Source organism: Galeopterus variegatus, unplaced genomic scaffold (assembly GCF_000696425.1).
Source record: "Galeopterus variegatus unplaced genomic scaffold, G_variegatus-3.0.2 Scaffold20744, whole genome shotgun sequence".
NCBI lineage: Eukaryota > Metazoa > Chordata > Mammalia > Dermoptera > Cynocephalidae > Galeopterus > Galeopterus variegatus.
This window is the reverse complement of record NW_007746855.1, coordinates 393-12840: the sequence shown is the minus strand read 5'-3', so window position 1 is coordinate 12840 and position 12448 is coordinate 393. Positions and strand designations below refer to the sequence as shown.

Sequence of the window (12448 nt, the reverse complement as noted above, 5' to 3'; positions counted from 1 at the left end):
ACCTTTTAGGCATAATCTCTCCTCAGAATAAACTCAGTAAAACAACTGGGAGAAAAAGCGTTTCAATTAATCAAAACTAAATAACTTCAAATGCAGCCAGACTCTTAATCTAAGCTGATTATTTCTGTTGAATAGAATTCAATTCTAGGACAAAGCAGGTATAAAATCAACTAGTAATAACAAAGACAAAAGTTTCAAAGTAAAACCACAAACACAAAAGCAAACTGAGTCCTTCTTTAATTGAAGCTTGTGAAATATAAAGTCCTACAGAAACAGTACAGAGAGTCTTCTGGAAAACAGGGATCACAACAACCCCTGTGGAGAGGAGGATGAGAGTAATTCATAGCTCATCAAGGCCTCTCTCTATCAAGTTCCCAAAGTACCGAGAAGATCTCTTCAACATCTCAGTCCTATTTCCCATCCTCTCCAATCCTGATTTCATTAGAAGACAAAAGGGACTATATTATTTGAAATTATTCTGTCCTCAAGAAATTTAAAGATTTTAAGTACTTGAAAATTCAAAACTTAAATAACTTTAACAAGGAAGCCAACTGACCTTAACAAGTTACTTTGCTAGTAAATGGAAAATGGATTCAAACACCCTGGACAGAATTTCATTAAGGCTTCAAATCATCCAGGAAAGGGTATCACAATTATACCATTTTATAATCCAAGTTTACAAATAGTTCACTACCCAAGTCAAGAAAAGTTTGTGCCCACGGATAGCTTATTTCTAAAAGGTCACTCCCCCAAAATGGCATGGTTCCAGTCTTTGTTTCCCTTTCCATTTCAAAAATACCAACTATCACAATTATACCATTTTATAATCCAAGTTTACAAATAGTTCACTACCCAAGTCAAGAAAATTTTGTGCCCACGGATAGCTTATTTCTAAAAGGTCACTCCCCCAAAATGGCATGGTTCCAGTCTTTGTTTCCCTTTCCATTTCAAAAATACCAACTTGCCTTCTTTGGGAGGAATGGACAATCCAAGATTGTACATTAGGCCCAAAGAAGAAAATGCTGAAAAGTCTAAAAGCAGGAAGTAAATCTGGTAAGGAAGACAAATAAGAGTTATTCGTTTCTAATTCATTCTAAAACCCCAAACTTGAATATACCAGCCCTTTCTCCTAAAGTCACCTAGCTATTAGATAGGAGAGTCTGGACTTCCAAAGTCTGTGGAAGAAAGGTAGTTAACCAACAAACTGCCCTGCAGGTGACAGTCAAGGAGAGAAGAGGTAGAGGTTTGGTGGTTAATGAATAAATGCTTGTCTGGCCAGCTCCTCTTCTTCTCTTTGCTTGGATCAACCAATGTAGATGCGATGGAAATCGTTGGCACCAAAAGCAGCATTACACTTGGGACATTTGCGCTGGCGGGTGTCATAGCGTGTCTTCACACACTCAAAGCAGAAAACATGAAAACACTTGGTAAGTACAGCATCCTTTTTACGCATGTTGCAGCATGGACAGGTCAGGCGTGCCTAAAAAGGAAAAAAGTCAGAATCTGAGCAACCATAAAGGTTCATGATCAAAATGGCTCTCATATATAAGCAAGCAAACAAACAACGAGAAAACCCACAAAGCACTAAGACTAGAGTACCATTTCCACCTCCCCTCCCCTCCAAATAAACCATTCTTTGGTTTCCTTCTTGTAATGAAGTTCAGTATTTATTCTCCCAGTCTATCCATAGTCTATTTCAGGCCTTAACAAAAAAAACACAAAGAAATCACTGAGGCAGTTTTCCTAACCTTATAATCCTTAATCTCCTCCATCAGAATCTCATCACATTTGGGTACATTGTCTGGTTTCTTTGTGGTCTCCAGCTTCCTTCGAAGTCTAGAGATGTCCTCCTGTGGTAGGATAGCATACCCATTAGACACATTTCCCCAGACCAGCCATTTTTAAGAAAAATAGTTACTCCAACTTGAACTTTCTGTTGTGGAAAAAAAAGCTTTTTCTCTCCTTTCACGTCCAATTATCTTTTAGGAATGTACAGAATTCCAAGTGGCAAGATACTTCCTTTTGTTTCAGAATAGGTAACCACAATCATATCCCTAAACTAGAGGTACATCTAACTATTGCCAATTCAGTCCTGTGAAAACACAGTCTAAGACCTTAGACAATAGGTCATTCTATGTTATGGAAACTAGTTTTAAGATGAAGATAGACTTAAGATAATTTACAGATTTATGAATATGGATAAAAAGACATCATGCAAAACAGCTAACACGACAAAAATAGAGAGATTGTAGGAGAACTTTAAAATACCTTAATGTTGCTATGCTGCTATTTCTTTAACAATTCACTAATTCGTTCACTTAATAAATATTTATTTCATGCTTTCTAGATGCTAAGCACCATAATAGGCTTTGGGGATATGGCAGTGAAGAAAACAGATTTGGTCTTCTCTCAAGGAACTTACAGTCTAGTAGGAAATAACATGCATTAGACTAATGACTCTTTCCATCATATGAGTCACTTCAGACCTCAGAAAATACCTAAAAGGTGAAATGTAAAGGAAAGACAACTGCTCTTACCTGGGCTCGTTTGAAATTGAACATGTCCTTTTCTTTGGTGACACTGTTCTCCACAATCTCATCCTGAAAATCATGCAGTTTCTTCTGAGCCAACTCCAACTGTGCTTTGAGGTCATCTGCAAGCTGGGCTGCCTCCATTGCCTAGTGGAATGTATAAGAACCATCATTATCATCTCTTACTTCCAGTGAGGAAAATGTTAACCCAAGTTCACAGAATAAAGTGGGCCCATAATTTAACCAGTGTCATACTTATGTTTTCCTCTGAGACTAATCATCACTTTAGATTACAGAGTAATCCATCATACCTTGCGTTTATTCATCTCTAAGGCTTGGGTCCTAAGACCCAGCTCCTTCTCCCCTGTGCCAATGTTGCTCTGTAACAGATGCTCCTTCTCTTCTAGTTTCCTTACTACCTGTAACTGGGCATCAACCTTTGAAGAAGAAAATCAGATTTTAACACAAACAGGAAGAAAAAAATAAATAAAACTGACCATGCTCTGGTTAATCCAGAGGCCTACAAAATGCAAGGGTATTTCAAAACATTTGAGGAAAACCAGAATTAAAAGATATTAGGAATCTTTCCGTGAACTTTTTGAAATACACTCATATAATATGTCAGAAATCTCAAACTATTACTGATTTTACCCATGAACTCTTCAAAATGCATGCAAGACTATGATAATTAAAAGCTTTGCTTTTAACATAAAATATCACTGAAGATTCAGATAAGAGTCTGAGAAACCACTGAAAAGATTCTTCTCCAAAATGCCAGAAATGAAGGAAATTACAATTACAGATATTTACCTTCTCTGCCATACTAATCCTCAAAACCTGGCAATTCATACTAGAACATATAAATTATGGCAGAAACAAAAAGTCTAAGTATATCTCTTTCAGAATGACTACAGGTTCTAATCTTTTTTTGAAATTGATGCACAAAGTAGAATCAAATAACGTTAAAGGGTAAAGAGTAAAATATCATACCCACTTCCTAACCCCTCATCCACAAACTCTCATCCCAACATCCAGAGCTAACCAGGTGACAACTCTTTCAGTTTATTATGCAGCCTTCCAGAAATTTAAAAAGTACACAGCACATGCGCACAAACACACACACATTTTTTAAAAAAGAAGAAAAACAAATTACCTGATATATTTTAGAAATTTTTCCACATTAACAGATCCATATTTGTTTTAACTGCTACACTGTACTCCTTTGTAGGGATGTATAATTTATTTACTACTACCCTAATAATGGACATTTAGTTTTCAGATTTTTTTTCCTACCACAAAAATCATTCTTTTACATGTGTCTTCATGCAGAAAGCACCCCACACTTCAAGAGAAAGCTCTATTCATCCCAAGTACCTGAGTCTTAAGAGTCAAAACTTGGTCTGCCAGCTCCTCTTTCTCTTCTTTAAGCAACTTATGGATCTGATTTGATTTGATACGCTCTGACATGAGTTTGAAATTTGCATCATCCTTCTCCCGCAACTGTTGCATCAAACGGATATTTTGCTCCTGCATGTCTTCAAAGGCCTGGCCTGTGACATCCATCTCAGAAAGGAGAGCTTCTTCTTCCTAAAATAAGGAGAAAAAGCTTTCATATTAGTAGAATTTTCTAACTCCAAAGAATGAGCACTGGAAACTAAACTTTCCCACTGTTCATTGAGATTTAAATTAACTTGGTGACAGAGAGAGACTTAGTTTTAAGAAGCTTAGTTTTGTCACTAGGTTAGCCCTAGGAATACAGAAGAAGCCCTGTTACCTGAAGTCATTGGCAATGATTGTTGGTCTGATACTCATTAGGTGATCCACACTCTAAGTCAGTTAAAGCAGACAATAATTATAAATACCTTAATCTAGCAAACTGATCAAGCAATAGTTAGTTAAGAAAGCTTCTATAATAAAACTTCACATTTTCTCATACTTTTCCACAGTTATAATATTGAATTTAATCTACAGACTTTCCAGCACATGCAAACATCCAAAGTTCCATAACAATCTAACAGGTGGTGAATGGTACCTAATAAAAGCTTTAATTTATATTTGCCTTATTATAAGTGAGACTGAGCATCTTTTCATATGTTTTAATCTACAGACTTTCCAGCACATGCAAACATCCAAAGTTCCATAACAATCTAACAGGTGGTAAATGGTACCTAATAAAAGCTTTAATTTATATTTGCCTTATTATAAGTGAGACTGAGCATCTTTTCATATGTTTAAGAGCCATTTGTATTCTTTTCCAAAAACTATCCATATCTTTTGCCTATTGTTCTATTGGGTTGTTGGGTTTTTTCTGTATCATTTTTTAGAGTTTTACATATATCAGAAAGATAGCCCTTTTTTGATAAAAGTTAAAAATATTTTTTCTTTTTTCTCATTTAACCTCATTTAATTTTGCTAACAGTGTTCTTTGCTATCTGGAAGCTTTGTGTCTTTTTTTTTTTTTTTACATAACTCAAAATTATCATTCTTTCATGTTTTCCAGCCTTTTAGTAACAGTTAGAAAGTCTTTTCCACTCCAAATTTGTAAAGAAATGTACCTGTTTTCTCCTAGCTTTTTGATAGATTTATTTTTTTAATATCATATCTATGATCCATTTGAAAATCATCCTGGTATATAGAGTGCCCAAGTATGTACCTAACATTTTTCCAATATTATTTTTATTTCTGTCCCACCATATTTAATAGTCTTCCTTTTCCCCACTGACTTAAAATGATATTAAATGATAAAATGATACTAAAGTAGTACATATTAAATACCCATGTGTCCTTTAGTCTATCTCTGGATTTTCTATTCATTTGTAATAGTCTGTCTAACAGTCCCAAGCTATTTTCCCAACTGGAACTTTATGTTTTAACATCTGGAAGAAACTCAGTTGCTTCTAGTTTACTTTTCCATATGTACTTTAAAATCAGTTTGTCTAGTAACAAAATAAACAAATACAAAACAAAAAAAGACTACAGTTGACCCTTGAACAACCAGATGGTTACAGGCACTGAACCCCATGCAGTTGAAAGTCCCCGTATAACTTTCCCCCAGGTTTGAGCCACACCATACTGCAGGCCCTCATCCCCACTAGGGGCACTGCATCATTACTTAAGTAGTAGTTAAGTAGTTGCCTTTTAATAACCTACAGTTAGGTAGGCTACTTAACTGTTTGGTTAGGTGTGTCATGCAACCAGGACACACCTAACCAAAAAATTTTCCAATATATTTATTGAAAAAAATCTGCATGTAAGTGGACCCACGCAGTTCAAACCAATGTTGTTCAAGGGTTTGATATATTTTTATTGGGATCACATTAAATTTACATATTAGAAAGAATTAGCATCTTTAAGATAGAAAGTCATCCTACACAAGAACATAGTGTGTCTTTCCTTCCACTTGTTCTAGAACCTATAGTAGTACAAGTTCTTAACAATTATTTTAAAAAGAGAGAAAGTGAGAAAAGTGGCAAGCACAAGATTTAAGAAAAGCCAAAATTCCACTTTTTGCAAAAAGATATGTATAGGAACTAATGAAGTTCCTCTTTTTGAGGCATTTGATGATTAAGTTACCATTAAAACTACTTCATCTCATTGTCATTTTCCTATTTCTTAGACACAGTGAAGGTGCTCCTAATAGTGAACATATAAATAGTTCTTCCAATCACTTTTGGTATGTTTATTATTGAAAGTTAATAAAAATCCACTGGGAATTCAAAATAAAGAAACGCATGTTCATCAGGAGAAGGGGAATAGTCTTTATAATTCTATGATCCAGAAACAACCATAGTTAATATATTGATTATTTATTTATAACCTATTTGGGGGACATAGTTTTCTTAGTTTCATATATTTGTAATCATAATGTGCCTAAAGTCTTGTATCTTTTTTTTTCCCATTTTATATTCACTATATACCCTGATTTCAGGTCAACAGAGAAAGGACAGATCCTCAATAAATAATATTTGAACAACTGACTATCCATTTGAAAATAAATGTAAATTTCCTGCCTCACAGATACACAAAACAAAATAATGGAAGGATGAAAGACTTCAGTGTAAAAACAAAAAAAAAAGGAGAAAAAAAATATTAACAAGAGCAGTAAAAGACTAGAATGAAAGAACAAATTTCACTGGCAGCAACTTACCTGTCAAGTGACATTTACTTGCCAAGTCAATTAAACACAGAAAGTGTGCCCACCTGCTTGGCCATGGCCAGCTTCTTCTGAAGGTATTCTATCTGCTCCTCTACTGCTCGGATCTTCCTCAAGGCATCCTCATCAGCCATTTTCTTGTTCTCTTTCTTCTCCTTATCCTCTAGATCCTTGAGTCTTTGCCTTAGATCTTCCAACTATAGGAGAAAAGGATTACACAAGACAAAGGATAGTTGTAATACATTTCTGAAGATCAACTAATACTGCGCACAGATGGAGGACCCATAACACTTTTACAGAATCAAGGAACAAGATAAATGATATGCCAATACGCCACATCACAACACCGTTTTAACATCAGGGCCCACTGAAGGTATTCTATCTGCTCCTCTACTGCTCGGATCTTCCTCAAGGCATCCTCATCAGCCATTTTCTTGTTCTCTTTCTTCTCCTTATCCTCTAGATCCTTGAGTCTTTGCCTTAGATCTTCCAACTATAGGAGAAAAGGATTACACAAGACAAAGGATAGTTGTAATACATTTCTGAAGATCAACTAATACTGCGCACAGATGGAGGACCCATAATACTTTTACAGAATCAAGGAACAAGATAAATGATATGCCAATACGCCACATCACAACACCGTTTTAACATCAGGGCCCATTGCGATGTTACATGCTTCTATGAGCAACATTTTTGAGGAATGCGCATGTACTTGTCTTTAGAATAGTCATTCTCACTCTTTTTTCTAGGACCCCAAATTTTCAGATCACAAGACATTCCTCCCAAAAGTAATAAGGAAAAATGAGTCACTACAGCATTACTTTATATGGGTAAAGCAGGGAATAAAAAGTTTGAAAAGACTACTCTTTTTCCCAGTAATTCAGATCTATCTCGCCACCTTGCAGAGAATCTGAAAATCTCTACTTTATTTTATTTTATTTTTTTTTTTTTTTTTCCCTTTTTTCGTGTCCGGCAACGGATCACAACCCTCAGTGTCGCGCCTGTACCGGACCGGGACCGGCAACGGGATCGCAACCCTCGGTGTTGCTCCCGCACCTCGCTCAGCCAGTGAGCGGGACCCGGTCTATACGTGGGATCCGAACCCTCGACGGGAGCGCCACCGCACTCCCAAGCAGCGCACTGTAGCAGTGCGCCACCAGGCCGGCCCTGAAAATCTCTACTTTAAAAGGCAGAAAATGTTACTGAGTTAAATACTACCTTTAAAGATAAAGGAAAAAACTATACCTTGAGAATTATGAAGGAATAACTCACAAATGACGCATTTTACCAGAATGACAAGTAATGGCAGACTAGATTACCTCTGCCTTAGACTTCTTCTCAGCTGCCATCAGCTGAACTTTGTCTCTCTGTTCCTTTGGGGCAGAGCGGTACATATCTAGCAATAGTTTCATCTCCTTTTGGCTCTCCTGTGCCTTCCTATGACAGAGGTGGTAGGGGGAGAGGGATGATGTAATGAGAAAATAAATGGCATTAGAAAAAGGACATTTTGAATTGAACAGAATATTTTAAAAGAGTTTTATTTTATACTTTATATGACAAATTTTGCACATACTATCAAGAGACTTCTGTATATACTCTGAAAGTACAAAAAAATAAGCTGTATAATGAATCATTTCTCTCTTCAGACAAAGTTCTCTAACATAAAGTTATAAAATAAACATTTGTAGCACTTATTACACAGGCAAATTTCTGTGGCCCCACAGAAATGGTTCTCTTAGAATCTAAGATTCAGTAGGTCTGGGATTGTATCCAGGAATGTATTTAAACAAGTCACTCAGATAATTCTGATGCCATACTTGCAAAAAAAAAAGTTTTGCCTTAAAGAGATCAAGAGGGAGGAAAAAAAGGGAAATATTCGAAAGTTTAAGATATACTGCTAATCCTAGATTTGATAGCTGAATGATTAGCCATCAGCTGAAGACTAAAGCTGCATCTCTTCCTAAATTATTAAACCTCTTAACTATACTTTTATATACCAAAGGAGTTCAAGCATTTTCAGCACCGTAATCTCTCAAATCCAAACACCAACAAAGGGTCAGCCATGAAAAATGGGGTGCAAGAAGTAACCAGTTCTACCAGAGATGTTATCGATTATGCAAGAGGAGAAGGGGCAACACGTGAGGTTATGACAAAGATAATGTTTCATTGGGTTAAAGGTCTATCTTAATGTTTAAATGTCTGTAGGCGTAAACTTCCTAAGAAATCTCTTAAAATGATCTGGCATATCTATGAACTAGTTAACTATCAGGCAAACAGACCAGATACTGCTCAAGTTACAGTGATACATACTCCCCTTAGTATAATTTAAATTACAATTAATGCCAGCAATCTGCCTAACTCCAATAAAGAGAAGTAGTTAATTTCTAATAATTCTCAGGAGTGTTAAATTGATCACAATATCCTTTCCCTTAATTTGGACTCATGAAGAATAATGCTACAACCTCAAGGTTTACTGATAAACTGAGTAAGACTACACACTAGCCATGCAGGCCATTTTGGCTATCCTGATCAAGAGCTGAGACCCCATTAACTGTACATTTAGTTGCACCTAAATTCGACAATGATCAGAGAGAAGCCATGCCATCAACCAAACACTTCATGCATGATGTCCTAACCTTAGCTTTTGAGTCAGAAACAGTTACTCTAAATGTTTCTTACTTGAGTTCAATCTTCAATTGTTTGATAATTTCTGCTTCCTTTTTCCTTGCATCATCATGTTTCCCTTTCTCTTTATCCTTAGCAGAATCTCTCTCTTTTTCTGATTCTTTTAGTTTCTGTTTCTCTCGTTCTCTCTCCTTTTCCTTCTCCCGTTCTCTTTCTCGCTCCCTCTCTTTCTCCCTCCTTTCTCGTTCTCGCTCTTCCTCATCCCGTTTGGACTTAATTTCATTGGCATCCTCCTGAGATGCCTTTGACGCTGAGGACTGGGAGGATAAGTCCTCAGAATCTTGCTTCAGCTCTGCAGGCTCATCCTTGGGGTCCTCAGTGCTAGACTGAGACTGCAGGAGGGCACTGCCACTGCGTAGACGTGTCTGGAAGAACAAAGAAAGGGAAGAAGCATGTCACTTATAGTAATAACATTCCTTACCTCACTCAAAAATAGCTTTAAAAACTTAACAGCAAGTAACACTTATTCTATTGCTCCTGATTACCTTGTTCAGATCAGACTGGGCTTCTCTCAATTTCCGCTTATACCTCAGGACCTCTCCTTTCAGCTGGTGATTGTGATTCTGGAGGCTACTGATGAGGTGGCGCATCTCCCGGTTTATGGGGCCTTAAATACAGCAACAGAAACATTATGAGGAACTGTGATAAGGACAAAGGCACAAGGAGAAAGTGCAGAACACATTACGAACCTCTAAGAAATAAGGAGAATTATCAAAAGAAAGATTCCTTCTCAGATTATGAAAACAAAACTGGTCAACTTGAATTAGAAAACTAACACCTAGGCTGTGAATCAAAATGAATTACAGGATTGATTCAAGGTATCCAGGACTACTGAATTCAAATTAGTCTTAGCAAACCCTGGGGACTGTGCTATGTCTTTCAAGGAAGGCATTCACAGCAGACAAACTGCAGGGTGGAGTAAGAATAATTATACCTGCTTGTTCATTGGCAGCAAGTGTCTGCTCAAATTCTATCCTCAGCATTTCATACTCCTTGCGGACCTGGGCCAGTGTATCTTCAAGCTGGATCACTTCAGTCCTCAGCTTCTTATGAAGACTAACCTCATCTCGCTATAAACAGAAAAACAAACCAATCAAAAATTCTTATCAAAATGTGAAAATATCATCACATTCTATTATTATGTCTCCTAAATTTGATCTATCAGGATCTGAAAAGAAAAAAAGAAAATGCCAAGAAAAGAATGGATTACTCTGAAAATTGTCACTTCAATTAATACTTGATGGACACCAGATAGCTTCAAAACACTGATTCGGAAACTGGCAGGATACTGAAGAAATAAAGGAAATGGCCCCCAACTCTGATAATATTACCATTTAGTTGGAGAGCTAAACCATAAAACAGTATATAGGCATATGTAAAGTAGTATTCAATTCATTTGGCCAGCATATATCAAAAGACAAACTACTGTAAACATTACCTTAAGGACTTTGGAAGATACAGAAGTGAACATATGAATAAAAGTTTCTGCCTTTAAAAGAAAGTTATCTACAGGTGCCATTATATGCTATAATGGCATGTAACCAGTGATGCAGCTTCTACCCACTACTTTCCCCCATACGCATAGCTCCAGCCATACTCAACAATTTGTCACTCTCTCTTGCATTTTTATACATACTGTTCTCACTGCCGGGAATATCTTTCTCCTACTTTTAACTACCAGTAAACTTGAATTTATCCTCAAGACGCATACTTCACTTTCTCAAGTGGAATCAGGAAGGTTCCACACAGACCCAATGCTGTCTCCTCTATCACTGTATCTTCTGGACATGTCACTATTGCACCATTCTGCACTCTCATAGATACTATTTTCCCACTAGACTTTCAGACCCTTGAGAGCAGGAATTCCGTTTTCTCATCTTCGTATGTCCACCATCTATCAGAGTAGAGACCTACAGCCACTCTATAAATGTTTGCTGAATAAATGAGAAATTAATTGTATGTGGGAGAATAAAATTGTAAAACTTGTGAGATAGAAAAGCTTACATACAGAAGACAAAGCAAGGTTGCTACCTCAATGAGTTCAATTTGGCGTTGATGGGTTCCCCTGGTGCCATGAAGCAGGGTCCGAGCCTCATCCAGGTGTGCTTTCAACTGCAGGCTCTCATTGTACAGGACGGAGAACTGTGACTGCATGCAGCGATATTCTGGAGTTTCCTTAACCACTTCCTCCACTGCACTCCGCAATTCCACCTTAAGAAAGTCCACAGAAAAGAAATGTCAGAAGCAGAAGCTAGCATCTGTGCCCCAGATGAAAGACAGCAAATAAAATCTTGAACTCACTGATATCCTGCACAAGTGAAACAATCTTTATGAAGATTATGAAGTCTATCTACCCACTCCTCTAGTTATGTAGAATCTACCCCAAATTAAATTAGACCACTCAAGAGATGGTTCCTGGATACAGTCCACAGAAAAGAAATGTCAGAAGCAGAAGCTAGCATCTGTGCCCCAGATGAAAGACAGCAGATAAAATCTTGAACTCACTGATATCCTGCACAAGTGAAACAATCTTTATGAAGATTATGAAGTCTATCTACCCACTCCTCTAGTTATATAGAATCTACCCCAAATTAAATTAGACCACTCAAGAGATGGTTCCTGGATACACTGTATTCCCCCCCATCCCCCAGAACTGTTTTGATACGTGTTTTATATCACGTGTCACTCTAGATTTTACATTATGTGTTTTATACTAAGGACACTGGAAGAGCCACTAGAAGAGCCCTATGAAATTTGTCAGGATGCTTATTTTAAAAATATAGTTGAGGACCCCAGCCACTAACTTATTCTCTTTATTAAGTCACAGGGAAAAATATTTTTGACATGGTATCAAAAACAGTTATACTTTGCCTAAGCAACTGTTTAATTACTGAAACATGTTAACTGATTTAACTTAGGTAGTTTTTTTGTTTTTGATTCTTCAATTCAAACATCTTTATTCTTATTTATTTACCTACAAACAAGTCAAATTATAAAATATAGGTGGCTATGGTTGAAAGAGGGTTGAGGAAGACTTTCAGAATCTACTTTCTTCCCCTAAGGACCTGAGGAGAAT

General features: G+C 36.8%; 1 protein-coding gene across 1 annotated transcript; it reads right to left on the bottom strand.

Annotated features, from left to right (window-relative positions):
* Window positions 1-254: 254 nt before the first annotated feature.
* Window positions 255-11583, bottom strand: LOC103583230 (E3 ubiquitin-protein ligase BRE1A; the record flags this gene model as incomplete). The annotated part of the gene is made up of 12 exons (XM_008564609.1): window positions 255-799; window positions 958-1480; window positions 1749-1850; window positions 2538-2678; window positions 2843-2968; window positions 3906-4118; window positions 6732-6881; window positions 8007-8124; window positions 9367-9737; window positions 9858-9979; window positions 10307-10442; window positions 11404-11583. Coding segments are annotated over 11 exons (1836 nt in total), but the record flags the coding sequence as incomplete, so codon positions are not given.
* Between the last annotated feature and the right edge of the window lie 865 nt (window positions 11584-12448).